The sequence below is a fragment of the Cloeon dipterum genome, chromosome 3 (assembly GCF_949628265.1).
Source record: "Cloeon dipterum chromosome 3, ieCloDipt1.1, whole genome shotgun sequence".
In the NCBI taxonomy this organism is placed as follows: domain Eukaryota; kingdom Metazoa; phylum Arthropoda; class Insecta; order Ephemeroptera; family Baetidae; genus Cloeon; species Cloeon dipterum.
Genome location: NC_088788.1, coordinates 26,056,260 through 26,083,021, shown reverse-complemented (window position 1 = coordinate 26,083,021; position 26,762 = coordinate 26,056,260). Strand labels below are relative to the sequence as shown.

Sequence of the window (26,762 nt, the reverse complement as noted above, 5' to 3'; positions counted from 1 at the left end):
TCACAATGAGTCAATTCTGTGGGGTAAAGGGGAGCGAGATCTGTAGGCTAACAGGATGCTCAATGTTGATTGGCTCTTGCAAGCCACAGCTGTTATCAGGCGTGAAAACAAGAGGAGTTAAAGTCCAAAAATGTTTATTTTGCATTTCATATCGAAATCATTCGCAAGAAAATAGTTACGAGAAAAATATTATTTAAGAAAATTTAAAAATATTTATTAATTTAGTTTTTCATGAAATAGTTTTCCAAGTTAAGCTAGAGTATAAAACAACTATACATGGATTTTCTCCACGCCCCCAGTGGCCTGCCAATGTACTTTACTAATAAAAATTGTTTGTAACGCACGGCAGACAAGACAGGAGATTCCCGATCTTTTTGACAGGGAAACTTCTTGTCTTAGACTAATATTTTCGTAGACTAGCCGACCAGCATTTTGCTGTCATCGAGTAGATTTCATTTGAGGGTTGCATTGAGGCTGCAGCAGGCTTGTCCTGGCCTGGAGGCCGGAGTAATTCCATCAAGTGGCAAGAAAGTGGAGCAAAATGTTCAACGGTGACTTCCGAAGAAAGCCTGAACAAAACTTGGGTGGATATGGCCGTAGCAGGCAACGGGACGCACTTTTGGAAAGGGTGCAGGCCGAGAGGGCTAAGAGAGAGGTGTGTAACTAGTCTCTAATGGGAAATTTTAATTCAAACCATTCGACTGAGCAGGAGCAGAGGAAAAAGCTGGCCGCCGCCATTGAACTGCAGAGCTTTGTTAGGGGATGCCTAGTTAGGGAAAGGAGTCGAAGAGCACAGAGGCTGGAGTTTGACGAGCTGGTCAAAAAGAGGCCGGACGATCTAGACAAGTTGGTCAGACAGTTGTTGTTCTTTTACAAACACGCTGAAGATTCTCAGAGATTTGTAAGCGAGGACCAATTTTATTGCCCAATGTTCTAGATTTTAATATTATTCAATTTTTTTTCCAGACGTGGTTGTGCAAGGAATTGCTGAAGCATCAGCCTAGCATACTGTCGTTGTGCGAATCTTCGAATGAATGGAAGTGGCGGTTGCGAAGGTTGCTCAGGGTAGCCCTGGTACAGATGACGGAGAAAGAGTGCAATATCACCATTCCTCTAAGGCTACTAGAGGTCTTCATCAACAAACTCTCAGGCCAGCACACCTTCTTGTACTTGACCAAAAGAGGTTTGTCCTTGGTTTGGACCTTCAAAGTGAAAATTAATCTGTTTTCCCTACAATCCTAGGATATTTCAAGCAATTGAGGCATTTGTTTGAATGCCGGGTACCACCAATGATGGAAGGCAGTCCGATTGCGCCCATCTCTCTCTGCCTCCTCGACCTCTTAAAAGCGCCGATTTTCCTCCAGGAGAGAGATCGTCAATATAGGTAAAATTCATGAAGTGTGATTGGAGCTCAAATTTATTTTGGAATCGTGCAGCGACTGCATTTTATCGCACTTGGCCAAGGAGTTCCTGGTCGCACCCTTGACAGATCCGATGCGACTGTTCATCCTTCCGAAATTGGCCCCTGGCTTTCCGCTCTACGAGTTTTCCAGAGTGCTGCAAAGCTTGCCGTCTTCTCTCACGCTTTTGTATTCTCTGTTGAAACTGGAAGATGTGCATTCTCAGCCTTCCAGCAGCGAAGACGTACTCAGCCACTTGGTCGCACTTGGGCACCTGACGGATCAACTCCAACCTGTGTCTGAAGATGACGACGAAGAACCCAAAAAATCTTCCTGGGTGCGCTTACCAACAATTTTATGCCATCTTATGTGCAAATTATTCAATATTTGTGTTTACAGCTGGCCAACGAGTGCCTGGCGTTGTTAAATGAAGACTGGAGAGTGAACCGACTGTTAGCGTCGATGGAAGTGGAAGATTCCAGCGGCGAGCTGCAAAAGTCAATTTGCACTCTTTGCCACCACCTTCTTCTGGCTCACAAACAAGCAGTAAATAATTATAGGTACAAACCGTGCGTCTTTAATTGCGCGTTATCTGACTCAAGCTATTCTTAGGATTCTATACACCCTGGCGTTCAGACCGGCGTTCCTCCGTAATGTGTGGTTGACTTTGACCAATACGTACAGGGCGTCGGACTACCAAAGTCAAGCCCTCCTGCTGCGAGTTCTGGCCAGGGGGCTGGAGCTATCCAGCGCAGAAATCTGCGCTCTTGTGCCACCTCTTGCTGTGTTTTGTTCGCTCTTCTCCCTTTTACTCCTCACGCTGCATGATTCAGAATTCTGGGGCGAAAGTCAAGGTAGGAAATATAATATAATCCCGTCTTTGAAAGTTTACATGCATCAATTCAGTTGAAAAATTTTTTTTCTGAATAAAAATATTTATGTATGCATTTATTTATTATTTCTCAATACTTTTATAAAGCTATTTTCACCATTGATTGATCCAAATTACTTTTTTCTGTGAATTTATTCTCTGCAAGTCCGGTTTAGAATTGTTTGATTTTCAGTTTATTTAATTATGTTTTGTAGGTTTCTAGCAACTATTTTGAAGTCATAATTATGAAAAGTAATATCTAAAGAAAACATAGGAAAAAAGATATTTATAATCGCGAGGGAAAAATTAATCCCGGGTTTTTCCATGAGATTTGATTTGGTCGCAATATTTAAATTTTTATTGTCACTTCACTTATTTTTTTATAAATTTTTGGGTCAAATAGCGGTTGAAATCTGTATTTTACAGATTTTTTGTGAAACCTGGTGATCACGACACCTCTATTTGACCCCAACAACTAAAAAAATAAAATTGAAGTGAAAAAAATTGCAGACCATATCAAATCTCTGCTGCAAACACCCTCCATGAATTCAAAGAATCCCTATGAATTTACAAATAATTCCAATGTATTTGTTTCACGTGCATTATTTGAAACATTGCAGGCGGCAATTCGATGCCATTCACTGTGCCAGAACTGATCCCGTTAAGCACAGAGATGAAGGGCGTGTGCCTCGGCCTGATCAGACTCGCTTTTCCCGAGTCGAGAATGCAGGTCCGCGCCGAGTACTTAAATGTGGTGCGGCCAAATCATCAGAGCAAATCAACCAACACCAGCATCTGGCGGCATTTGTTCAACGTGTCGGTCGACCTGCTGCGGGCCCTTCACGCTAGGGACACGAGAAGAAGCTTCTGTCCTGATGACCACTGGATCGCGGCAGGAGTCATCGTGCCCGGCCTTGGCCTCAGCAAACTCAACATGAGACATAGCTACAAACCCTTCAAGCGATTGCTCACTTTTGACCCGTTGAATTTGGGTGAGTCAATTGATCTTTTATGTTGCTCTCTTAGAATTTAACTGGCTGAAGTCAATTTTCGTCATTTGAATTTTTCTACCTCTTGAGAAGGCAAAATTATCTTGAATTGCGAAGTGTATTCTTATATGCTAGTTGATTTAAAAATAATTTATCCATTATTTGTAATTTTGTATTGACAATAATTTTCACCATTAGTGAGTGAGACAATGGCATGAGTTTCCCTTGTTAGAGTATACAATGGACCTTTATCTCAAATAATTATATTATGTTAATATAAATTTTAATATACAAATCAACAAATATTTACAGTAGTTGTTGTTTAAAGTGCATGCAGTAATGAGCATTCCCTTGAGTTTTACGTCATGCATGTTCTAAGTAAATAGCAATGATGCTGCAGTAAATGCTAATGACATGTATTAACCTCGTGCCTCTTCCCTTAAAATTTTGCTTATGGGAAAATTTTCAGTAAATTATAAACTTATTCATCGAGTTTCCCACGATAAAGATTTAATGGTACATACAAATTTATTTTCCTGATTTCGTTTTCCAGATCAAGGCCCACCTTTGTCGACCAGTGAAATCAGACAGATGGCCATTCTGCAAGAGATGCCTTTTGTGGTTGCTTTCCAACAGCGAGTGCTCCTTTTCCAGACGCTAGTTCTGCAGGAGAAGGATGAGCACCAGGCCACGGCCGCCTTCCTCAGCGGCCCTCAAATACAGATCGTAGTGCGCAGAAATTACCTGTATGAAGACGCGTTTGAGAAACTTTCTCCAGAAAACGGTATTTAAATTTAACAATTCATTGTTTTGCATAGTCATTTTAACTTCCAGAGCCTGAAATCCGGAGCAAAATGAGGGTGCAGTTGGTGAACACAGCTGGACTCGACGAAGCAGGCGTCGACGGTGGTGGTGTTTTTCGTGAATTCCTCTCGGAGCTTTTGAAAACGGCGTTTGATCCAAATAGGCAAATTAATTGTGCTATAAATTTTTGACATGTGGTAACCATATTCCTGATACAGAGGTTTCTTCCGCATGACGGCCGACAACCAGCTTTACCCGAATCCAAGTGTTCACATGCTGATTGACAACTTCCAGCAGCACTACTTTTTTATTGGTCGAATGCTTGGCAAGGTAAAATTCTTATTCAAAACTATAAATCGGGCAGGTCAATATTGCTTCGAATTATGAATTTCAGGCGCTCTTTGAGAACCTCCTGGTTGAGCTGCCCATGGCTGAGTTCTTCCTCTCAAAGCTGGTTGGTGGCACCAAGTCGGACGTTAGCGTGCATCAGCTCGCGTCGCTCGATCCTGTAATGTACAAGAACCTGATTTACCTCAAGGGGTATGACAACGAAGAGGACGTGACTGACCTCAACCTGGACTTCACTGTCGTCAACAACGAGCTTGGCGAGTCCAAAGTGGAGGAGCTAAAGCCAGGGGGTTCTACTATTGGGGTCACTCTTGCAAACAGGATTGAGTACATCCACCTCATCGCCGACTACAAGCTAAACAAGCAGATCAGGGCACAATGCAATGCCTTCAAGCAGGTGATCTCTCTTTCCATTAATATCCAAATAATGTTAATGATATTAATCAGAGCTTGTAAAATCCGAAGAAAGCGATTTTTGCAAAAATCTTAAACAATTTATGCAGACACCCATTCAATCTTTTTATTTAAAAAATAAATGCATCCAGTAGCAGGTATTTCATGAAATTAAACCGATTTAAAAAATTGCTGATCCAGAGTTCTCTTTGGTTAATTCTCCGTGTTATGAATACTGTTTTGGAGTTAAGGCTGATGAGGCCTGTGGGACCAAATCGGCCGCTGCTCCTTAAGAGAGCGTGTTATTTAATTTTACGGTCTCAAATTTCAATAATTGCTATCCATCCTGAATTACATCACGCAGATCCGAGCCATTCGATATTTTTTGGCAATTCATTTTTGAAAAATTTTCCCCTCAACTCCTTCCTTAGAATTCATCAGTTTTTAATTTATGGTTTTAGGGGTTAGCTGATGTGATCCCACTTGAGTGGCTGCAAATGTTCGACTACAAAGAGTTCCAAGTGCTCATCTCAGGTGCGCAGATTCCCGTTAACATAAACGATTTGCGAGCTCACACCCAGTACACAGGTAAAATCGTTTCATTAAAGCAGACACACACAAAATTAAACACTCAATCCTCTACTACAGGTGGCTACTCGCAAGACCATCCGACTATTGGCTCATTTTGGCGGGCGGTCGAAACGTTCAACGACCTTCAAAGGCGTCAGTTGCTGAAATTCGTGACCAGCTGCTCACGGCCTCCGCTTCTGGGGTTCAAGGTATGATTTGTGCTTTTTTCGTCACGCAATTAAGATGATGATGAATTAATGCAGGAGTTATATCCTCCGTTCTGCATTCAAATGGCTGGTACGGAGGAGCGCCTGCCGTCAGCCAGCACGTGCATGAATCTATTGAAGTTGCCGCAATTCAAGGATGAAGACACGCTCAAGGCGAAGCTACTCTATGCAATCCAGGCTGGAGCTGGCTTCGAACTGAGCTAATTAACAAGTCAATGTGATACTCGCCACGATTAAACGCCTAATGAGAAGTCATTGAAACGTGTCTTTCTGTCGCTTCATCATTTGCTCACCATTCAATTAGTCGTCTCTTGTGCAATCTTAATCATTGCCGTCTGAATAGAACTATCATTCTTAACCTCAGATAATTTCACAGAGTGACAAAGTTCTGGAAAATGAAACACATTAGTTCCATGCTTGGTACAATATTTATAATATTTATTCTCCTCACTTTCCATCATAATAACTCCTATTGTATGTATAACAGCGGATGAAATAGTTCTTTTAAACAATACTGACACTATTATGGTACATATCCTACTGCTGAAATAAAGAGATAAAATAACTTCTTAATTCGGGCCAGCATCTAAACAACAAATTTCGTTTTTGCTTTCGCAAGGCATCCAGCTGCTAATAACGCTTTTGATTGACAACAACTTGATCTTTTTTAAATTTCCATTGACTAACAAAGAATGAGTGCGTTAAGGTACCTAATTCATTAATTGGAACTGATCAATTTGAACCTCTCGCGGAATTTCTAATCACTGTGGAAAGCACCATAATTAAACGTTGCAGTTGGGAGAGATTTGGGAATCACTGTGACCCGCAGTTTAGAAACGCTCGACAAAATGCAACGGCGACTACAAAACGTCGGCCCTGCCCATCCCAGATCCAAATAACAGCTCAGCGTCAGGCACCACACATTTTTTACTCCTCTAAGACTTGATGCGACTTAAATTACTTCTATCCCGCAACGCGTCCGCATCGTCTCGCTTGTAATAATTCCTGCTTGCCCTTTGTAACTCTTTTAGTGTTAAATAACGTACAACTCGTTTGCTGGGAGGTGGAATGTCTTGGAATCACAATACATAAAAAGCTGGCTGGCCTAGCACTTGTTGACGTCGGGTGGTGTGGTCAGGTATTCGTCTGCGCGCTGGTGGTCAATCAAGGCTTTGATGGTGTAAGTGTCGTGAGGCAGCTCGGACTTCCTCCTGAGCAGTGGTTTCTCTTTGTTGCGGACAGCTTGGCGAGCCTGATACACAGAAGAGGCCGCATTTTAATGCATGATTTGGTAATGATAAATGGTGTCAAATGGGTTTGATGAGTTGTGCAGCTTTAAATTAGAATAAAGATTAAGAGCTAATTTAAGTCTTGATAGTGTCACCCTTTTTGCAGTTACAATTCTAGTTAGGCGACCCCTAATCAATCTGCACCTTTAATTATTAATTTTATTGCCGTTCAGCAAGGCAGCTTCACCCACGTCCATAATTTTTTCATGCTTCACTTTAGATCATGATTGAGGAAAAAACTTTAGAGCAGGTGAAAGTATTCATAAAACCCTTACAGCGAATTTTTCATTGGCAAGTCTCCACTTCTGGGTTTTACAACCATAATTTGGCTCACATTACCGGAAAAGTCAATTTGGTACCAGCAGAACTTGGATGCATAGTTTGTGATGTGTATTCTAACTAATTATTATCTCATCTCGCAATGTGCCAAGCTTGTGACGTCACAATAACTGAAACTACTCAAGCATACACTTCTAGCCCTACGCCTAAAAGCGACATAAAATGCAGTTTCTGAGATCCATTGAGAAAGAAATATGTATATTTGTGTGATACAATTGCTGGTCACAATTTTGATATCCATAAATTAAAATCTAGGCTTAAATGGGATGGACAAGACCCTTGCCTAGCCCAAAACTTATAACTAAGATTCATTTATTAGCACATAAATTTATAGGAACAAACAAAAAATGGCTTTGACATGTGCGAGATTAACTTTTTCTGACCTCTCTGGACTCGATTTCGATCTTGTCGTAGTTGATGTCATCCATGTCTGGAATATCTCCAACCACAGGATCAAACTCGAACGTGCCTAGGTCAACCATGGGCAGATCAGGGTAGTTCTGCCTGGCCAACTGGTGCACCCTAATCCACGCATCCTCCCTCTCCTTGGCCCTTTCCTTCTCTCTCCTGCAAAGGGATTGAGCGGTTAAGCACTTGCGTTCAGATTTGAGACTGCAATTCGCCGTACTTCGCTCTCTCCTGCTTGTAGTTTTGTGTGCATTCATCAAAAAGCTTCTGGTTCATCTCCATGAAAAGCTTGAGCGCGTTGTAAATCAGACCATGAATAGTCCTGGAAAAGGCGCGTTTTTAGTATTTCAGTGTCACATGCTGCAAGAAAGGGCATGTTACTTGTTCCAGTGAGATTTAGAATTTCTGTAGAGTGACGGGAACATGATAGGCAAAATCGTTGGTGCATTGTCACTTATTAAGGACATGATGTACTCGTTATTCCAGTAATAGAGCGCCCTTTCAGCCACCTGTGAATTAATTCAGTATTTAGCCTTGCGAAACATGGTCGTAATTGCCGACATTACCTGGAAGTGAGGACTTGAAACACATTTAGCGAGTTGTCTGAAAAGAGGGATCATCACTTTTTGGAATTCAGCAGGCTCGATGACATCTAGGATCTCTTCGAGTTCGTTCAAGAACATGACCTGGAGGCAAATTCAGATATTTTGGTTCAAATTGTAGATGCTATACTAATTTCCAACTAACAAGCATCAAATATACGACTTTTTGGATAGATTTTCTTCCTGATATCAATTAGGAAAAACATGTGTCAAAAACATTACCTGGCCGGTCACAATATATCAAGAAATGCTTGAGATTACCTTTGAGAGTAATTTTTAAAGTATTTAACAAATTATCGTTTTCATGCCAAAATATGATAAATAAAAATGTGATCAATCTGAACAAAACCGTTTCTTGCAATATATAAATACTTCTTATAATTTAATGGTAAAAAAAACATTTTCGCGAGAGTCGTAAATGTGAATAGTTTATTATCTTACTAATTTATTCCTTTTAAAATTCCATGACTGCAATCAACCACATAAAACAGATATGAATCATATTATTATTTCTCATTTCTTATCTTATTTTAAGTACACCGTTTTGCCCTTCTCAGAAGCACAAAATTTTAACTGACTTAAAATATTCAACTTAAACTTACTTCAATATACTAATGGTATATGAATGCCACATACCTCTTTGGGAGAGTGTGTTTTAGGCCAGAATTTGAGTAGGGACATGATGACTGGCTCCGTGAGACTGGGATCCTTCTCGAGGAACTGAACTATGCAGTAGGCGAGCTGCGGGTGGTAGACGGAGAGCGACTTGACTTTATGCAGAGGCAGCAGCACCTTGAGCAGAAACACTTTGTGCTCCTCCTTCAGCGGCAGGGCGAAGCCATTGATGATGCTGCCCAGGATCTCGAGCAGCTCGGCGATACCGTTGTGGTGCTCCGTCTCGTAGATGAACTTGTAGAAGATGTTGTTGATCTGCTTGCGGATGTAGGCGCGCAGACCCAAGAATTTGCCGTATATCCTATGCAGCGTTGTCTTCAAGAAGTCGCGCTCGCGCGGATCTTCCGAGTCGAAGAGATCCAACAACTGTGCAAGGCAGTGGTGTCAACAGTTGTGATTAGAAAAAGAGGCACGCTAAACTCACCTGCATAACAAACTTCTGATCAATGAACCTTTTGGCTGTGGAGGGCTGAAAGTCTGGTGACTCCAGGAATCTGTAATGCAAGGGGAGATTAGAACTATAAAGTTTGATTATTGACAGTAAATTGCAATGTATTTATCAACAATGATCCTTTTTATATATGAAAGTTCCACAAATCTATGAATTTCCTTAGTAAGTGCGAGTAACTCAAATTTAATGTGGGAACAATGATAGGGAAGTAATAATTTCCAAAATTATCATAGAGAAATATCTGAATTCAAGTTTAAAAGCTATTTCATTCAAGTCCAAAAGAGGATAATTTAATTATTAAAATTTTAATGTGCACATTTTAATTTTTTTTTCAAAATATCCACTTAAGGACGCGATGAGTTACCTGAGGAAGAACTCGTAGACTAGCTGCAAATGCGGCCACGCGGCCTCAAGGGTGGGTTCGTCCTCTTCAGGGTCAAACTCTGCACCATTCGGGTTACTCGACGGAGGCAGAGTCCTGAACAGGTTCACTGCGAACTGGAAAAACTGAGCATGAAACACACGCGCCCCACGAAAGATTTGCGTAACCGACCATAGCGACAGCCTCAGGATAGACAGCCTCGGTGATGACACCCTTCTGCGAGGTGACGTGCTCGACCATCTCGTGCAGGGCGGCCCTCTTCACCTCCTTCCATTTCAGGTCGGACAGCGGGTCGGACACAAAGTCGAACAGCGTGCAGCATTGTCGCAGCTTCTCGATGAACAGCTGCTCTTTGTCGGCCGGGTTCGCCTCTGTTAGGGCAAGCAAGAAAAAGCGTCAGTAATTTCGCTTTCAAAACGCGCGCGAGTGCATGCGATATAATCCAACTTTCTACTTGATCCATGTGCAAGTGAATCAAGTGCGAGAAGGTCAGTGCCACCAATGCGCCAACTGGTTTCCAAAGGAATGTTAAAATCGATTACTGACTTGGAGGAACGATCCAAATCAGCTTCGCTTGTTTTAAAAATTGTTTACAAGCTTGATTTCCAATCAGCAATGAAACCAAAGGAAACTATATACAGGAAGTTTTCTGTTTACAGATAACTACACGGAAATGCCATTTCAAAATAAATATCGGATTCTGAGATGTACGCATTATATTGTAAATATGTGAAAAAATAAATAGAAAAGGTAAGGAATTTCTTGATCAAATTACGCCGTAAGCTAAATTTAGCCTTATGTAATAAAGTTAAAATATGAAGAACCAACAAAATTATTCCACAATCCCATGATCAAGCATTGATTGCTATGCAATTAAGTATGAACCAGCTGATTTCAATGCACGTCAGTTAACATGATTCAGCAAGATGATCATTGAATTCCGAAAAGTGATGAAAAAATTGGCAACCAGGAACAAGGAGGAGACAGCCATTGAAAGGCAAAAGAGAGTTTGAGAGATGGGCGGAAAATGGAAATGAAACAACTATTGCCGTGTTAGTGATTAGTGGCGGCGATAGTGGCCAATTAATGGAATTAGAGGAGCAAATGAGTAAGTGGATGATAAAAACCGATCGCTCGCAGCTGCATCTAGGCGGTACGGCCGGCGGACGACGCAGCACTGATTCGCACACCACACTTTACCCGTCGCAATCAAACGCGCTTTCTAATAGTCAAATGCTCACGCAGCTTCAATTAAAACGAATGGCCGTTTAACAGCGATAAATCGGCCCGCGGGACGGATCGGTGTCATCTCGCGGGGCCGATAGAGCACGCACAAGGCGCTCTTGCCGCTACGCGTTCCGATGAAAAGTGTACGTAGTGACAATATTTGAGCAATTCCTCGCTAATTCGGCTTTGCCTTCCCACCTTGGTCGGCGCCTGACGTGCTTGCCTCCAATCTCCTTCAGGGCCATAATAGGTTTCGTAAAATTGCTATTGATTTTTAATAATGAACGAAACGTTTGTTTCATGGATAATTATTTAGACACGAAAGAAATTGAACGAGGCATAGTTTCGAAAAGAAATTTTCGGGACTAAAATTATCTAGTGTTATCGGTCAGGGCAGAAAATAGAGCAAGAACAAGCGAGAGATTCTTTGCTTATCTAACTTGCAGGAGACCGCCACAGGCGGCACCTGCGTCAGGGTTTGGAGGATTTACTGCCTGTTCATTTCAAATGCACTGATTAGGACAACTGGTCGTTCTTAAAATATTTTTTTTAAATACACTTCATTTTAAAAATCAAGTGATAAAAATGTGCATTGCGCGCGATATCTAGTCATGATTTATAAGTCAATAGGTTGAAATTTTTATCTTAAATCTAAGTCGCTAAAACAAACTTATGGAATACGCCTAACGAGGGGAATGTGAATTTCAAATGTGAATAATTGTGAGCACCATTTTCTGGAATGTGACGGCAATAAGAAAACAAAGCAAGAAATACAATTCAGTTGTAACAAAGAAAAATTCTGATGTTGACATGCAACTTCTATTCAGGGCGTGCGGTGCCCCAGGATGTTTTTCTGGTCAGACGTCCGACTCACCTTTGAGCGAGGGCAGCTTCTGCAGCTCGCGGTTCTTGCTGACGTTGAAGCGGGACGAGCCCTGTCGCTTGTCCTTATTCTTCAGGTTGTGCGGTGGTCCAGCCAGCTTGAGTTTGTTGATCTGGGCCGGGGGCGGCGGTGGGGCGGTGCTGGGCGCTGCACCGGCGGCCGTGGGCGGCGCCGGCGGCGGCACACTCGGCGGCCCCGACGGCTTGGTCACCTGCGAACAGACACGAGAGGCGTGAGGAGGGCGCTGCCGAGCCGGGGGCGCGGGGGCCCCCGAGGGGCACTGACATTCGAGTCCATTGATCTGTCACGAGCGGGGCCATCGCTACACTGGAGGAGAGCCAGCCAGCCACAAACAGGCCTCGCGAGTATCGTCGTTCGGCGCACAATCGATCGATTTCGTCACCAACCACACGAGGACACGCCCACCATGTGCGAATCGCCGAATTTGTTTACTCAGCGTGAGAGGATCGTGCATACGTTCCCTTTGATGTGGACGAACGGGAGTCGAGCGAGCATTTCATTCGTTTGGAATTTGTGTCAACCAACACTTTTAACACGAAAAATAAAGATAAAAACTAGGCAATGAAAGGCTTTTAAAAGTTAATTAATCAATTTGGGTTGCTGATTATGGGGCTTGGAAAATTATGAAAGGGAAAATTTGAATTAAACGTCCGGAAGGCGGAAGGTAATGAATTTTTTCCTTAATAAATTACTCAATAAAGCGATCAATTAACAATGAATCTAGCCACATCTGTAATTTGCTTGAATTATTCAAAGATTAATTATAGTTTAAATTAAATTTACAGTAATTTAAATTAATTATATTTTGAGATCCTCAACCCTCAACTATCCATTTCCTATAATTTTAATGAAAAAAATATTGTACACTTAACTACAGGTTTGTAACTCGAGAATAGATTATAGACCTAAATAAAAAATCCTTCAATTTTATTCTAATTTGGAAACATCATTTAGTGCTGGGATTGCGAGATTTATTAGTGTTTGGCCGGATCGAACATCGATGCTTGGCGGGCGCCGAGCCCTTTTGGGCAAAGGAGCCGCCCATTCGGCGAGTGCGACGCTGGGCCGGGCGAGGCGCCACCCGCGCCCCTCGGCTGGCCGTAAGGGTCAGTTTTCCGTACCGCGGCCTGCTGACCTGACCCTTATTGACTGTAAGGTCAATTCGCTTGTTATTGAACACCAATTCGAGGCGCGCGGTGCCCGATGAATGGAAAATTCTGGCCTTTCCTTTAAGGGAGTCTGATTTTGATTTGACAGGGCCTGACGCTGCTCGTTTTGTTTGTCGGCCAAATCGCGATTTACAGCAGGCTACTCCTGATTGAGATGGAAAGGGGTGGTTAGCTGGGAAGGGGACGGAGAGGATGACGCGGGTCGCGCATCAGCGTTAACAAGGAAAAATAGTCCGCTAACCATCGCTTCAGTATCAGTTGGATTTAAATGGAAGGAGAAATTAGTAAACTAGTAGTTCTGTTGTGACAGCATATAAACTGTTTTTAAGTACCATCAGAGCTACGCGGAGGGAATAATTATATTTCATAATCATAAGTTGAAACAATTTTTCAAACCATTGAGCGTGAAGAAAATTTTCCTTTTAAGTTGAAGCACAAAATTGTGTTTTAAAAAACAATGACGGAGATTAAATAACAGTTAAGGACACTGATCAATTTGTCCCAACCACATCACGTAGAAATGCGCGCAAGTGAGAAAAGAAATTACATTATTTGGAATGCAGTAATTAAAGGATTAAACTCGTTTCGAAAATGAGTGACCCAGAGAATGTGGTATGGAGCGTCCGCTATCAAAAGCAAGTCGCGTTCACCTTTTTCGATTGTCCGACGCGATACGGCTGATTGGCATTCATGACGGACGCACGACGGGCATAATAAATTCCATTGTCCTCCAAGTATGGCTGGCAATCGTACAAGAGGTCAAATGCACTCTAATTTACTCGTACGCCTTAATGCACAATAAATAAATAGCACGTTAAAATGCAATTGAAGCCACTTTTTATCGCAACTAGACAACGCGCTCGAAAATTTCCAAGAAGCCAACGTGACCACGAGTGGAATAGTGTGCTAAAATAAATTAGTATTTCAGTCTGGCGTAGCAGTGGCGTAGTAAATTTCATCAATCCTCTTTGATCAGTTTGACAAAATTTGTCATAGTGAATCTTCCAAAATGTTTGGGTGGAGACAAAGATAATTTTATTTATTTTAAAATTAGTTTTATTTTAATTGCATGTTTGACAGTTTATTGATTTTTCTCTAGGAGCCTGCTCGACACCACCTTATAAACATTCATATTTAACAGAGGAGGAATAAAAATGTGTATTAAACTGACGAAACTCGAAATTTGTTTCATTAAACAAATCTTTTACGACTGTTTATATTATTATATGGGTTCTACGTTGCGCTTTGTGTAGGTCACACGTAATACTCTGTCTATCAATTTCGAGCAGGAAGCAGAAAATTTGCTCGGAAAACGTTGACAACAAGGCAGGAAATTTTCGACGCTAAAAGGCAAAGCAAATGACAAATAAAAAAGCTATTCGGCTGATGTCACGGCAATTAATTAGCCTGGCGGGATTTGAACACTAACCCGAGCATTATCCAAGTGAAATTGTGCTCTATCTGCTGATCTCGACTCGGTGGCGGCATTATCGGGTTTGCAAACAATCCGTACTCACATACCAAAGCACTCTTGTGCCTCCTGAAGACGTCCGCGATCTTGGGCATGACTCGGGCCGACTGGCAGCGCGGCTAATTGGCCAATTAGTTAATCAATGCGGCAGCGGCGTTCGGTGGCGGCGGAGCGCGCGGAATGGGTTCATTTGAGCCGCGGCCGAGGTGCCGCGCGTCGCCAAACAAAAGGGAAACCCCGCAAGAATGCCATGCGAAGCCCTTGTCGCGCGCTCGCTGCTTTGCGTTTTTCTTCCTTGTGTCATTCGGTCTGTCGAATGCGCATCGATTCGCACTTCATCGCCGACGATTTCGCCTCGACGCGTGACCAATGTGGCTTTGTTTGTTTGTGCGCCTGGCGATACTCATGCGATCGCAACATTAATCCCCCCTTTAATAATAATTGTGGATGATACAGGTGGGCCCGGAGTAAACACCAAGCCTTCGAGGCCGACAAGTGTGATATGCTCTACCTGATGGTCCATTTGTGTCACCTCTAGCAGTCCCTATCGCTGGCCCTCAGGCTCCCGTTGTGCGCCGTTATTACATTGGTGATAGGCCGCTTAAGTCAACAATTAGGTTTGTTTAAGGATATTAGATGTTTGCTTCTACAGTCACGCATAACAAACGGTTTAGATTGTTGGCAATCCAAAAATTTCTTAATCGCAAGTGAATGTCCGATTTGGTGTTTTAAGAGAAAAATTTAGTTGCCTGACTAAATTTAAATGATGCTTCGTTTGATATTGAAACGTTATGAAAATAAATTATATTCAAAGCCCTACATTTGGGTCTGATCTCTGATCTGTTTTTTTTTTTTTTAATTATGCCACAGTTCAAATTGCTGGGGAGGTTTGGCAAAAAAATCAATAATTTGTGTGATTTCTGCAACTGAACTACCCTCCCAAAAACATGTCTGTCTAAAGATCGCCGTTTTACAATGTCCGATATAACATGGGAGAGACTAACGCCACCAATAGCAGAGAGTGAATTGTTACATAATTATTGTTTAGTCCTGGGCACCTCGTTGTATGCAATTAGGTCAAAATGTGGTTACCTTTCTTAACAAAACTGCTTAAATTATTTTATTTTAGCCTATTATTCCTTCAATCTAGCGTATAATTTTCAGTTTCGCTTGATTTTGATAAGGCTCACAATCAGTAAAAACATTCCTATTAGTCATTAAACACTCTTTCTAATTATGCACTTGCCGGGGACCCACCTGTATGATATGGCTGTTCATCAATATTTTGCAATAGCTGACCGACCGACGGCTCCTTGATCTCACCACCGAGCCGATCAGATTACTATGCATTACTTGTTCTGCCAAGCGGCACGCGAAAACTTTGTGCAATGATTACGTACCCTAAGCTGCTCATCCTCGCTTTTGTTTCCTCGTAAACCACCGGCTAGTGTGTGGATTACACCTTGCTTGCCAGCTTGCTCTACTCAGATTGCTCACGGAAGCATTTGTTTAAATTCCCTTTTAAGACGTGAGGTAACAATTAAAACAGTAATGCGATTTTTTTCAATTGACACTTAATAAGAAATTATTGTAAGAGCGTTTTGTTTAAAACTGGTGCTTTAATATTGGAATATATGTATAAACTTGAATGTTGAAAGTTGGGTAATCACCGTAAATGATAATGTAATGATTTATCTTATATAAGTCGCATTCATAAGAAAGAAAAAAGTCGTGTGTCGTGTTTAATTATCTACCCCTAAATACCAGGTTTTTCTGTACTATTATCAAATGTTTGAGGAGGTTGAAAGCAACCGACTAAAAAATAAAATTGCTACTAGCTTGGATAACGAAAGAAAAATAAAACGCGGTCCTTTATTATCTCTTTCCTGAGTTTTGTAAACCAAATAATGCATTTTTCATGAGACTGTGTTCTCTAGTCTGGCTTGTGAAAAGTTTGCAGCTCGTGTCGGTTGGGTGTTTTCTAGAGAGAGATGGTGTTTATTGACTCTGTCACTCTTTTGTTAGCACGTTAGAAGTCAAAGCAGCGCCGCCGGCCCCAGCAGCCAGGCCAGCGCCTGTTAAAAAGCGGCATCACTTGACTCCGCGGAAATGTAAATTTGAACGAAAGCAAGTCAGCATCGACTTCAGCACTATGAATTTTTATAATTTCTAGGCAAATATTTCCGTTAGCACGTAACGTAGCAGAATTCCAAGAAAAAAATAAGTGTATAGTCTCATTCAAGAACTTAATTTTTTTCAACCTTTGTTGAATCTTAACCTTAGTTTAAATACTTTCAGTAGTAAGTTCTATGCTAAAAAATTCCAGAAAAATTCATCCCCATTCATGTACTTGTCATTTTTGCAGTTTTGGAGCCACCTAGGGGCACTTCTCCCCGATCAAGAGGACAGTAGTTGCTGAGCATGTCACGCCCCATTGCGGCAAATAATTGTTATCTGAGCTCGTCTGAAACGTGTGTGATTCGAGTCAACACGACGATTTGTGAGAAGAATATCATGTATTATGTGTGTGTATATGTATTTATGTTATGGAGTGTGTGCGCGACCGTCGCCGCGGGGCATCTCGAGCGACGGCGCCGACTTCGGTGCCAAAGGCTATCTCACCTCGTCAGTGCTGCTGGCGTTGTCCCCGGAACCATCGTTGCTGCCTGTCTTCGCGTCCTGCACACCGAAAACAATCAATTAATGCCACCGATCCAGATTATTGACGTATGGAGCCAATTGATGGGAAGACGAACGCTCAAGAAAAACGCGTTTATTTCCGTCAGTTGGACCGTCGATGGCGGTCGCGACGGCAAGTTAACGGATTCGTCCGCCGAATCCGCGACCTTGGACGTGGCGCCGGCGATAACTCACCTTGTCTTTCTTCATTTTATTCGGCATAGCCCGACGCACGACACGAAAAATGAAAATACGACGTTGTGTACTGAATAAACATGTATAACCAGTCTGGAGACTGAGATTGGCTGGAAGGTGGTCACGTGACCTACAGACTGTCGCTTGTTCCGCAGATCTGTGACGTTGGCATGGCAACTTGAAATCAAACCGCGCGAAGAAAAATGGTGCGACTTCATTTAGGCTACTATTTCGATTGTGTATTTATTTACTATTTACCGATTTGCAGAGTAAAGCTACCTCCATAAAAGAGGCTCTAAAAAGGTGGGAGGATAAAAATGGGTGCAGTGCTTCTGATGCAAAAGAAATTCAACTCAGCTTTCAATGGCCACCAATCGAAAAGATGGACAATTCCCTTGCCGTTTTAGCCAAATGCGAGTAAGGCGGGGATTGCATTAATTTTGTTCCTAATTTAAGAAAACGATTTTAATTTTTCCTGGTCTTTTTAACAGGAAACTGTCAATATCAACAAATATGGTTGAAAAGATTGCAGGTCTCAACTCAATGAAAAATCTAAGAATTTTATCACTGGGGAGAAACTATGTAAAATCTTTGGCAGGTTTGGTGTGTACCGTTTTATCCATCAAATTTACTTACAGATTTCATCTTTTATCAATTGCAAATAAAAGTTACATCTTCTAATGTGAAATATATAGTTTCAAATTGATATTTTTGCTTGGTCTCTAGGAAGGTGTGGCTGACACATTGGAGGAATTATGGATTTCTTACAACTTGATAGAAAAAATGAAGGGAATAAACGTGTTAAAGAACCTTAGAGTTTTATACATGTCCAACAACCTCATCAGAGAGTGGGCAGAGTATGTGAAACTAGCCGAGATTCCTTCTCTGGAAGAACTATCGTTTGTTGGTGCGAGAAAAGCATTACACTTAAATGTGAACATTTTTAAATAATTTTATATACTTAGGTAACCCTCTCCAAGAGACCTGTGAGGAGGGCACTTGGCGCACTGAAGCAGCAAGAAGGCTGCCAAATTTGAAAAAGCTAGACGGAGAACCTGTCATCCGAGAAGAAGGGGTTGAGGAGCAAGCAGCTGCCCCTCCAGCACAAGTACAGCAATGAAGAAAAAGTACAATTTTATTAGAAATTAATTAGCCAATCCAATTAAAAAAAATCAACTCTCTTCATGGTAATCTTCAGTTTTGATGTGGTTTAACCCCAGGTCTTCGTTCTGCTCATGAGTGCGTTCATATCTCGTGACTTTTAAATTAGCATCTTTTTCATCATCCAAGCTCTAAAATTTTGAAACTGAAAATGTCTTTGATCAATATCTACATGAGATTTACCTGAACATAAGAGTTTCCAGCAGGATCGTCAAGAATCAGAGTTATAGGAAGTTTTGCTTCCAGCGCCATATTCATTTTGCCCAAAAACTCGTCATACTTTATCGAAGTCGCCGTAGTCACGCTGTCTCCCCAATGAGCCAGGAGTTGCTCTTTCATGGCGACCAAGAGGCCCTCAACTGTGGAAAATCTGCCTCCAAGAGCATGTGGACCCACTTCCAGCTGCAACTCTGGCACTTCCACATTGCAAGTATCACTCTATAACAAAACACGAATTACACACTGCAGTCTCAATAAAACTGGGCTGAAACCTTGAGAACGTCTCTTTTCAAGTCAATCAGTTCCTTGACAGACACCTCAATTTTGACGCCGGTTGGTTCGATTCCTCCGCCTGACTTTACTTCATTGGTTCTATGCCCACATGCGTCGCAGTTTGTGGCCATGATGACCATGTCCTTGAAGTGGGGAATGTCTGAGAGATCAATTTATCTAATTAAAGTGGAGCAAAAAAAGGAAGTGCAAGTTTACTTGTCACTTTCATGTTGGTCATGCAGGGAGCGTTGCACTCGGGGCAGTTGGTGTTGAACTGTAGAACCTCACTCTGCAGATCCTGAAGTAAATCCGAGGGGTCTCTGTCCATAAATGAGGGAGAGGCCTGCTCACTGTAAATGCCCAATATTTCATTCTGTTCAGCAGTGCGCGTGAAACGCTTCATCGTCGCGCCAGTGTCAGCAGCAGGTGCATTTGGGTTTTCCACGAAGCAGTTGCCACTAATATCCTCGAGAATCTGTATCCAAATATTTTAGAATCTCACGGATTTTTTTTAATAATGGATAAAACCATGGTAAATTTCTTGGTCTTGAGGTCTTTCAGCTTTACAACAAACTCATCAATTTGCTTTGCGCCTTCAGGGTCCTGGATTCGTCTCAATGTCTGATCCTGTTCGAGACCTTGAATGCTCCTGTCGAGCACTCCCTCAATTGTTGTTACCTCTGGAATGAAGAGTTACATAAAAGAACCTCCTAAAACCAGAGCGAAAACTACACACCTCCTTTTTGGCTCTGCGAAGGGATTTCAAACTCCAGCTCAGGTACTTTGATGCAAGTGTAATCTGACTTGACCACTTGACGATTGAGGTCTACGGGTTTCTCACAAGTCACAGTGATTTCCACCCCTTGGTCATCAATTTTTCCGCCCGATTGGAGCTCATTGTTCCTCACGCCGCAGTGCTCGCAAGCAAAGGACATGATGACCACCTCTTTATAATAGGGGATTCTCGTCAGCAATAGCCTTGTCATGCCCTGGAAGAAAATAATTGAATATATTTTTCAAACTCTGAAAAAGACGACTAAATTCTATATGTAACGTGTGTATACATTTTCCATGCACTCCATGCACAGGCTTTCAATTTCAGTCGCCTCAGGGTCATCTGCACTTAGGGCCTTGAAGAGGACTTCAGTTTTGTCCACCTCTGCTTCCGTCATGATAGTGTAAAAATTGGAATGATATCACAAAGGCTTTTAACAGGTTTTGAATTGACAATAAGCATATAAGCAAAGCCCAAAGCCGAAGTCACAGTATTCACACCACGTTGAGTTGAGGGGCGTAGCAAAAAGGGCGTAACCTTCATGATCAACTTGGGGAGTAATTATTTGAAAAAAGGGGCCGTCGCCAAGTCGCCAATCGGTTTTGTTTACATTTAGGCTTATGCTCAAAAAACGATCGCACAATCACAAATCTGTGTGATTTTGCGGGTGCGGAAGAGCCCTTCAAGATGCTCGTCCGAGAGTTGGGTTTCGTTCTCGTCCTTGTGACCTTGTCCGCTGCCCACTCGGTGCACCACCACGGCCACCACTCGAGAGGCGAGAGGGAGGAAGATGGAGCCTACAGCCCCAGGGATTCTGGACACTTCGATGAGGTTGGAGGGCATCACGGAGAATTCGATCATGAAGCCATTTTAGGTTGAAAAAATATTTAAATTTGATTCACAACTTCTTAATTTTTCATTTTTTGTTATTTCGTTTCAATCATAAATTTGTCTAATTTACAGGAAGTGTGAAAACTGCTGAAGAGTTTGACACTCTTCCTCCTGATGAAGCCAAGAGGAGGTTAAGAATTCTCCTAACTAAAATGGACAGAAACAAGGATGGTCAAATAGAGAGGAAAGAGTTGCATTCCTGGATTTTAAGATCATTCAGGTTAAATTTACACAAAATTATTTGTCTGATTGTAATAATTTGTAAATTGATTTAGGTTGCTTTCTGAGGAAGAGGCCGAGGAAAAGTTTGAGGATGTGGATGAAAATAGAGACGGAAAAGTCACTTGGGAGGAACATTTGGAAGATGCCTACGGTGGCACTGTCGTTGAGGACATCCAGATGCATGAGCCAAATGTTAAGGTTGATATACAACCTCACTTTTTTATCTTCGGCTCATATAAATCTTTTCTAGATGCTGCAAGACGACAGGGAGCTTTTCAACGCCGCTGATAAAAACAAAGATGGCTATTTGAACAAACAAGAGTTTTCCTTGTTCAGCAGTCCAGAGGAACACCCTGAGATGCACGACATTATCCTGAATCACACCCTTTCTGAAAAGGACACCAACAGAGACGGTCATCTCACCTTCCAGGAGTTTATTGGAGAAAGAGGTGCGAAAATTTTTACTGCTCTGACATGCTAAAATTAATTTCATATACCGCTGCAGCGTCAAACCAGGAAAAAGAATGGTTAATATCAGAAAAGGAAAAGTTTGACTCGGAATATGACAAAAACAAGGATGGTCAACTCGATAAGGCTGAGTTGTTGGCGTGGGTTGTGCCCAGTGACGAGTAAGACATTTAGCCCTGATTCCAACCTCATTGTTTGAAACTAAATTGTCATCTAGCGAAATAGCTGAGGAGGAAGTGGTGCACCTTTTCGCCTCAGCTGACGATGACCACGATGACTTCCTCAGTTTCGACGAAGTCATTGAACACCATGACATATTTGTTGGGTCCGAAGCCACTGATTATGGGGACCATCTGCACAAAGTGCACACTTTTTCTGACGAACTGTGAATTCTCTTGCACTGCCATATAAATCATGTATAAAGCCAGTATCATTGTAATATTTATTTGTTGTGCATTTACTCATACGACAGATAATAAGTGTTGTCACGTCACTACTAGAAGTATACTTAATTGTAATAAAGATCAGTATTTCATAATGTAAGCATAAGTTTTTTTTAAATAATATACCTTGTTCTCTTGTATAACTTGTGCATATATTTATTGGTGCCATTCATTTAACCAAGCGAAATAATAAAATAAAATGCGTGCTTTGGCGTTGACTGGATCTAACTTTAAAGGGACTTGGACTTAGGGAAAGCAGATAAATATCAAGCTGAAGCTTACCAAATAAATATCAATTTCAAGTCTAAAGCTCCTTGAATAGTCAGATCACCTGACTTCAGCACAGTTAAAATTTGAATGAGTAATTATTTTCTTTCCAACACTTCCAAATCAATAGAGAGTCTCGATCTAAAACCATATGTACAACAGGAATCCAAGATTACGCCAGACAACACCATGCCAAAAGACGATTCCTCCTCCTTGTCTCCGCTATCATCGTTATCGGAGGAGGTGGGACAGTCTTGGGCGCTTGCAATCAACTGTTTCCAGCCCCTCTTCTCGCCTCACTATAAATTGAAAAAATTAATTATTTTTTAATTCATACGCTATGGATTATTACATAAATCATTAAAATTATAAAATTAGAATTAGAACAAGGACCGAAAACATACCAGAAAAAAGGAATTTGCTCCGCAGTTTGAGGTGCCCTCATGACTCCGACGCCACCACCGAGCCTCCTGTAATTCATTGCGCCGCAGAGACGCCACTGGTTCTGCTCCTGATCGTAAACCTCAATGGTCTTGAGGTAGGCCGTTCCGTCGAAGCCCCCTACTGCGTATAGCTGGCCGTTGACCACCGCTAAGCCAACGCCCGATCGCCGAGAGGTCATCGCAACAATTGGGCTCCAGGTGTTGGTGTGCGGATTGTAGCGCTCAGCGCTTGACAACTCCATGCAGTCGTCGCGTCCGCCCACCGCGTAGATCAAATTGTTGAACACAGCGCAGCCAAGATGCTTTCTGCGGGTTGACATAGGCGAAACGGCTGTCCACTTGTTTTGCCGCGGATCATACCTCTCAACTGAAATCAGCAAGCACAAATAATTTTAAATTTAGAACTCTGAGATTGAAAAATAATTAACAGTGATAATCATTTGAATTTATGGGAACTTGATTCAATTCAATTCTGTTTATTTCTCCATAATAGGTCTGTGAATTCCTTATTTTTCCTATACAGGATTGCAATCAAAATTGGTTAACGCTCTTTGCTCTTTGTGTTAAGAATATTTTGTATTGCACAAGTAATCTTTTTGGGTAACAAAAGAAAATCCCAAACTTAATCACTTAATCCTTGACCAGCTGAATTTCATTTCGTAAGGATGTTTTATTTGTTCATTGTAAAGTGTGGTGAAACTATTTCTCACTCACATACCCTCAGCCATGTTTTCCATCGGGCGGAGCACCAGCTTGTCAATATATAACCGTGGACAAAATTTCCCTCAAATCACTTGAGAGTTATTTTTCCACACGTTAACAACGGGCAAGTAGTGTGGGAGACGTCCGCAGACTTAACTTATCACGAGTTTGGCAGAGTGAGTGGTGAGAAACAATATTTCACAGAGCTTAAATTCTTTTCTTGTCAAGTAATTAATTCTGAAGAAAATTTGATTCGCATAATCCGTTCTTATTTACATTTCAATTATTTCAATAGAGTTCGCAAAAGAGTCGATAATTTTGAGGGAAACAGTTAATTTTAAATACAAACAATAAAATTGTTTTACCCTGATAATTAAAGAAACTATCCGACCTTAAGCCGCTAGCCTAAAATGCATATTTTTTATATTCTTGTTTATTCTGCCTTGTCATATCATAGATACATAAAATAATTTGAAAAAAAATCACATAACGTTTATTTATCACAATTAAATTTCATTTTCTAAATTAATAAATTCAATATAAATAATATTTTAATTCCACTTATGTTTGGAGAAGTACTTCTTTTAGCGTAAATTTTAAATCTTCCATTGCCAACTATGGGAACTAATTAAAGTTGATGGTGTCAGATATAATCCTGAAAGGGCACGGCTCCACTGGGAGGGTAACTACTGGGGAGTTATATGTCCTGCGGCCCGAATTAATGCCTGGGTACGCGATGGTTGCAACGTAATACAAATAAAAGAGAAATTCTCAAATAATTAATCAGCTAGATTACTCCTGACGAAGTTGCAATTGACAGGTCAAACATTTAAAAACTTGATATCATTTTGTCTTGAGTGGGTAATGTTAGGAAAGCATAACTTAACTGTCGTAAATTTGAAGATTAAAACATTTGCAGAAAAAAGCAATGAAAGAAAAATAATTTTATACAAAAATTTTGTGAAAACGCGCTCATGGTTAATTAAATTGATAATTGTTTTGATTTTTTTTTAAATTAAAATACCAGATATAAATGTTATATTAAAAGATGGAGAAAAGAGGCGCAGCAGACCTGTATTAAGTGGGCACTGCCCGTCAGATCCACCAATTGCATAGAGGTAACCTCCCAACACAGCCACTGCAACGCCGAGCCTCCTCGTGGTCATCGGCGCCACCTTGCTCCACTTGTTCTCCTTGGGGTCGTACCTCTCCACGTGGTTCAGACACTGCACTCCGTCTTGACCCCCCACGGCGTAGAGAAAACCCTCAAGGACTGCCACCCCGACGCTGGTCCTGCATGAAGTAGTGGGAGCCACATCGCATGACCACTGGTTTGTTTGAGGGTCGTACCTGGAAATTTATATAAGATCATTAAATTCTGTTAAATAAGTGGCACAAACCGCAAAAACGTAAGAATAGTTCAATTCAAATTGGAAAACAATGAGAGAGGAGGCACTTCAAACAATACTAATGTAAAAATAAAAAGCTTTAAAGGAATGTTTTAGTTTCACAAGAGCAAACCAACGATGCTAGATTTCATGCAGGTGATTAATTCGACCCTGGGTTGATTAAATAATTACCTCTCAATTGAGTTTAAATATGATTGGCCATCATGGCCTCCAACCGAGTAAAGGAGGTCGTTGAGCACAGCAACCCCAACACCACACCGCCGCTTACTCATCGGCGCCACCATTTTCCACTCGCCACTCTGAGGGTCGAATCTCTCTACCGATGCGATAGCGTCACCGCTGCACCAACCACCGACTAGGGATGGATCAGTTAAAAACTGCAGAGTGGAGATTGCATAATGCATTACCAGCAAACAGAACTTCGCCCCGCCTTGTGGGTTTTCTAGGCCTGGTTCGGGGTCCTTGCATCAGAGGCCTCTCCTGGGGCAAGAGTAGGTAGTTCTTGGCCTCATCTACGAGATCACGGCAGGCCTCGTCAGAACGCACCAGCAGATCTGAGCCGACTGTTCCAACGAGGAATTTGGGACTTAGAAGAGGCAGACGGACATGTTGAAGTACCTGTAACAAAGCAATGGTTTTTCATTCACCAACACCATTGAAAAATAACCTTGATTTCTTTTAAATAGGTTTATGAATCTTTCTAATAGAAGCTATGAAATCCTTAGGTTTATTTTGAAATATTCTCCACTTTAGGAATAAACTATATTAAACCTTTTTTAACGTTTCAGGGGGAGTTCTCTCTCATTTGGTGTCACACTTACTTGTGGCAAATGCTGCCGCCTCTCAGCAACATTGAACTTGAGCCAGGCCATGACCGCGCTGAAGACCTGCTCCTCTGTGCGCACATTGAGCTCATCACTGGAGATGATGTCGACAAGTTGCGAGACAGGCAGGAGCAAGAATTCCTCGCTCTCCATCACCTCAGTGAAGTTGTGTTGAGTAAACTTGTCAGCGATGCGCAGCAACTCGCGGCATGAGTGCGTGTCAGCGAACGCTCTAATGCCCAGGCAGTTGGATGGGTCAAGCTGCCGCTTAAGGAACTCACAGCAAATATCCTGGATCTCAGCCAACTGCAACAGACATGCGGCCGGCAAAAGGGTCTGCACGTTGTTCTCCTCCACCTGTGCAACAATTTTTGGATTTAATAAACTAAGGTATGTTCTGTGCCAAATTTCAACAGTCATTAATACACGATTTAAATCTGCACGAAATTGTCATGTATTGTTTGCCATTATCTTAACCTGGATGTGTGCTGTGTAGCAAAAGTCGATGAGCAATTCCATGGCGTTTTCGTCTATGTCCCTGATCACGATCTCCGTCTGCCGAGACTCGGCGAGCTCGTTGGTGAACATAGCCCTAAAGTAAGGGCTGCACGCACTCAAGATGACCCTGTGGGCGAAGATCTTGCGATTGCCGACATTGAGCACGACGTCGCACAACTCGCGGTGTCGTCGCAGCACGTTCAGCTCTGTCAGAACGGCCCGCGGGTGTTTGTCTGACGTGTGGGCGAGCCGTGCGGGCGACGGCGGCCGCTCGCCCATCATCAGGTCACCCATGGCTTGCGCCCCTTGGCCAAAGGACCCCTGCAGCCGCAACGGGGGCAGCACCCACCCCCAAACAGAGTCAATCTGAAAAAGCAAGTTTGCTGTCAATTTGGAGTGCTCTTGCGTGATTTAATCTACTTTGTCTACTTGCCTTTACGGCTGAATTTGCCTAATTGAGTTGAATGGGCACGGTTAGTCGGTGGAAAAGGGTTTAAATCGCCACGGCTGACTTGAAAGTTGCTCTATTTACAATCATCAGCTGAATAGTATCGAATAATAGCATGACGTCACAAACCAAGGATTGACCGCGCAGCGGTGGCCGGAGAAAGCACTGTTTTCGTCTACTCAATGCAATGAAGGGGAAATGAAAGGGGAACAGGGGAAGATAAGACATAACTGGACATAACTGACGTTGGATGTTTCTCTGGGAGACACAAAATTTAGCAAAGTAGAGTAGATACTACTTTGTTAAAAATGCGTGAATGAATTTAA

At 42.0% G+C, this 26,762-nt stretch overlaps 6 protein-coding genes and 1 long non-coding RNA gene across 11 annotated transcripts; 4 read left to right on the top strand and 3 right to left on the bottom strand.

Annotated features, from left to right (window-relative positions):
• Positions 1-308: 308 nt before the first annotated feature.
• LOC135939016 (ubiquitin-protein ligase E3C) lies at positions 309-5,857 on the top strand. Its single transcript, XM_065483131.1, has 15 exons — positions 309-655; positions 710-901; positions 967-1,183; positions 1,243-1,384; positions 1,437-1,737; positions 1,800-1,960; positions 2,013-2,254; positions 2,892-3,263; positions 3,814-4,044; positions 4,095-4,227; positions 4,283-4,394; positions 4,459-4,809; positions 5,267-5,393; positions 5,454-5,584; positions 5,639-5,857. Exons 1-15 carry the CDS (start codon positions 542-544, stop codon positions 5,804-5,806), a joined length of 2,994 nt encoding a protein of 997 aa, XP_065339203.1. The 5' UTR covers positions 309-541; the 3' UTR covers positions 5,807-5,857.
• A 154-nt stretch (positions 5,858-6,011) lies between these two features.
• On the bottom strand, positions 6,012-17,536 carry LOC135939017 (serine/threonine-protein phosphatase 2A 56 kDa regulatory subunit gamma isoform-like). Of its 5 annotated transcripts, XM_065483132.1 has the most exons (12): positions 17,394-17,536; positions 17,142-17,198; positions 11,850-12,069; positions 9,920-10,119; positions 9,731-9,864; positions 9,340-9,409; positions 8,877-9,281; positions 8,205-8,324; positions 8,020-8,147; positions 7,859-7,960; positions 7,614-7,797; positions 6,012-6,854 (listed from the first exon to the last, which is right to left on the bottom strand). In XM_065483132.1, exons 1-12 carry the CDS (start codon positions 17,418-17,420, stop codon positions 6,708-6,710), a joined length of 1,794 nt encoding a protein of 597 aa, XP_065339204.1. In that variant the 5' UTR covers positions 17,421-17,536; the 3' UTR covers positions 6,012-6,707. The 5 variants fall into 5 exon arrangements, with proteins under 5 accessions (XP_065339204.1, XP_065339208.1, XP_065339205.1 ...); XM_065483136.1 differs by lacking the exons at positions 17,142-17,198; positions 17,394-17,536 and adding an exon at positions 15,031-15,106; XM_065483133.1 differs by lacking the exons at positions 17,142-17,198; positions 17,394-17,536 and adding an exon at positions 14,570-14,751.
• Positions 14,763-17,135, top strand: LOC135939020 (uncharacterized). The gene is made up of 3 exons (XR_010574708.1): positions 14,763-14,902; positions 14,976-15,136; positions 16,885-17,135. It is a non-coding gene; the product is annotated as an uncharacterized LOC135939020 (long non-coding RNA).
• ODA-Dnal1 (Outer dynein arm dynein axonemal light chain 1) lies at positions 17,459-18,513 on the top strand. The gene is made up of 5 exons (XM_065483139.1): positions 17,459-17,599; positions 17,662-17,810; positions 17,885-17,996; positions 18,120-18,300; positions 18,359-18,513. Exons 1-5 carry the CDS (start codon positions 17,597-17,599, stop codon positions 18,511-18,513), a joined length of 600 nt encoding a protein of 199 aa, XP_065339211.1. The 5' UTR covers positions 17,459-17,596.
• Zpr1 (zinc finger protein Zpr1) lies at positions 18,511-20,276 on the bottom strand. Its single transcript, XM_065483138.1, has 7 exons — positions 20,111-20,276; positions 19,783-20,035; positions 19,575-19,726; positions 19,263-19,521; positions 19,046-19,206; positions 18,738-18,992; positions 18,511-18,685 (listed from the first exon to the last, which is right to left on the bottom strand). The coding sequence occupies exons 1-7, from the start codon at positions 20,216-20,218 to the stop codon at positions 18,566-18,568; spliced, it is 1,308 nt and encodes a 435-aa protein (XP_065339210.1). The 5' UTR covers positions 20,219-20,276; the 3' UTR covers positions 18,511-18,565.
• Positions 20,277-20,373: 97 nt separating this feature from the next.
• LOC135939015 (reticulocalbin-2) lies at positions 20,374-22,412 on the top strand. Its single transcript, XM_065483130.1, has 7 exons — positions 20,374-20,453; positions 20,508-20,695; positions 20,785-20,932; positions 20,988-21,132; positions 21,185-21,383; positions 21,440-21,563; positions 21,620-22,412. The coding sequence occupies exons 2-7, from the start codon at positions 20,509-20,511 to the stop codon at positions 21,789-21,791; spliced, it is 975 nt and encodes a 324-aa protein (XP_065339202.1). The 5' UTR covers positions 20,374-20,453; position 20,508; the 3' UTR covers positions 21,792-22,412.
• Positions 21,973-26,617, bottom strand: dbo (Kelch-like protein diablo). Its single transcript, XM_065483123.1, has 8 exons — positions 26,422-26,617; positions 25,968-26,354; positions 25,488-25,847; positions 25,074-25,284; positions 24,838-25,021; positions 24,330-24,607; positions 22,517-22,922; positions 21,973-22,411 (listed from the first exon to the last, which is right to left on the bottom strand). Exons 2-8 carry the CDS (start codon positions 26,280-26,282, stop codon positions 22,381-22,383), a joined length of 1,785 nt encoding a protein of 594 aa, XP_065339195.1. The 5' UTR covers positions 26,283-26,354; positions 26,422-26,617; the 3' UTR covers positions 21,973-22,380.
• Between the last annotated feature and the right edge of the window lie 145 nt (positions 26,618-26,762).

Coding starts and splice junctions, on each gene's coding strand:
- LOC135939016 (XM_065483131.1), top strand. CDS start 542: ATGTTCAACGGTGACTTCCGAAGAAAGCCTGAACAAAACTTGGGTGGA. Junction 656..709: donor CCGAGAGGGCTAAGAGAGAG/GTGTGTAACTAG, acceptor TCGACTGAGCAG/GAGCAGAGGAAAAAGCTGGC. Junction 902..966: donor CTGAAGATTCTCAGAGATTT/GTAAGCGAGGAC, acceptor TTTTTTTTCCAG/ACGTGGTTGTGCAAGGAATT.
- LOC135939017 (XM_065483132.1), bottom strand. CDS start 17,420: ATGCCGAATAAAATGAAGAAAGACAAG. Junction 9,410..9,730: donor GTCTACGAGTTCTTCCTCAG/GTAACTCATCGC, acceptor CTTGCATTACAG/ATTCCTGGAGTCACCAGACT. Junction 8,148..8,204: donor TTTCAAGTCCTCACTTCCAG/GTAATGTCGGCA, acceptor ATTAATTCACAG/GTGGCTGAAAGGGCGCTCTA.
- ODA-Dnal1 (XM_065483139.1), top strand. Junction 17,997..18,119: donor TAAAATCTTTGGCAGGTTTG/GTGTGTACCGTT, acceptor CTTGGTCTCTAG/GAAGGTGTGGCTGACACATT. Junction 18,301..18,358: donor GGAAGAACTATCGTTTGTTG/GTGCGAGAAAAG, acceptor TTATATACTTAG/GTAACCCTCTCCAAGAGACC.
- Zpr1 (XM_065483138.1), bottom strand. CDS start 20,218: ATGACGGAAGCAGAGGTGGACAAAACTGAAGTCCTCTTCAAGGCCCTA. Junction 20,036..20,110: donor GCATGGAGTGCATGGAAAAT/GTATACACACGT, acceptor ATTTTCTTCCAG/GGCATGACAAGGCTATTGCT. Junction 19,727..19,782: donor TTCGCAGAGCCAAAAAGGAG/GTGTGTAGTTTT, acceptor TCTTCATTCCAG/AGGTAACAACAATTGAGGGA.
- LOC135939015 (XM_065483130.1), top strand. CDS start 20,509: ATGCTCGTCCGAGAGTTGGGTTTCGTTCTCGTCCTTGTGACCTTGTCC. Junction 20,933..20,987: donor TGGATTTTAAGATCATTCAG/GTTAAATTTACA, acceptor AAATTGATTTAG/GTTGCTTTCTGAGGAAGAGG. Junction 21,133..21,184: donor TGCATGAGCCAAATGTTAAG/GTTGATATACAA, acceptor AATCTTTTCTAG/ATGCTGCAAGACGACAGGGA.
- dbo (XM_065483123.1), bottom strand. CDS start 26,282: ATGGGTGACCTGATGATGGGCGAGCGGCCGCCGTCGCCCGCACGGCTC. Junction 24,608..24,837: donor TATTTAAACTCAATTGAGAG/GTAATTATTTAA, acceptor ATAAATTTCCAG/GTACGACCCTCAAACAAACC. Junction 22,412..22,516: donor GAGCAAATTCCTTTTTTCTG/GTATGTTTTCGG, acceptor TTCAATTTATAG/TGAGGCGAGAAGAGGGGCTG.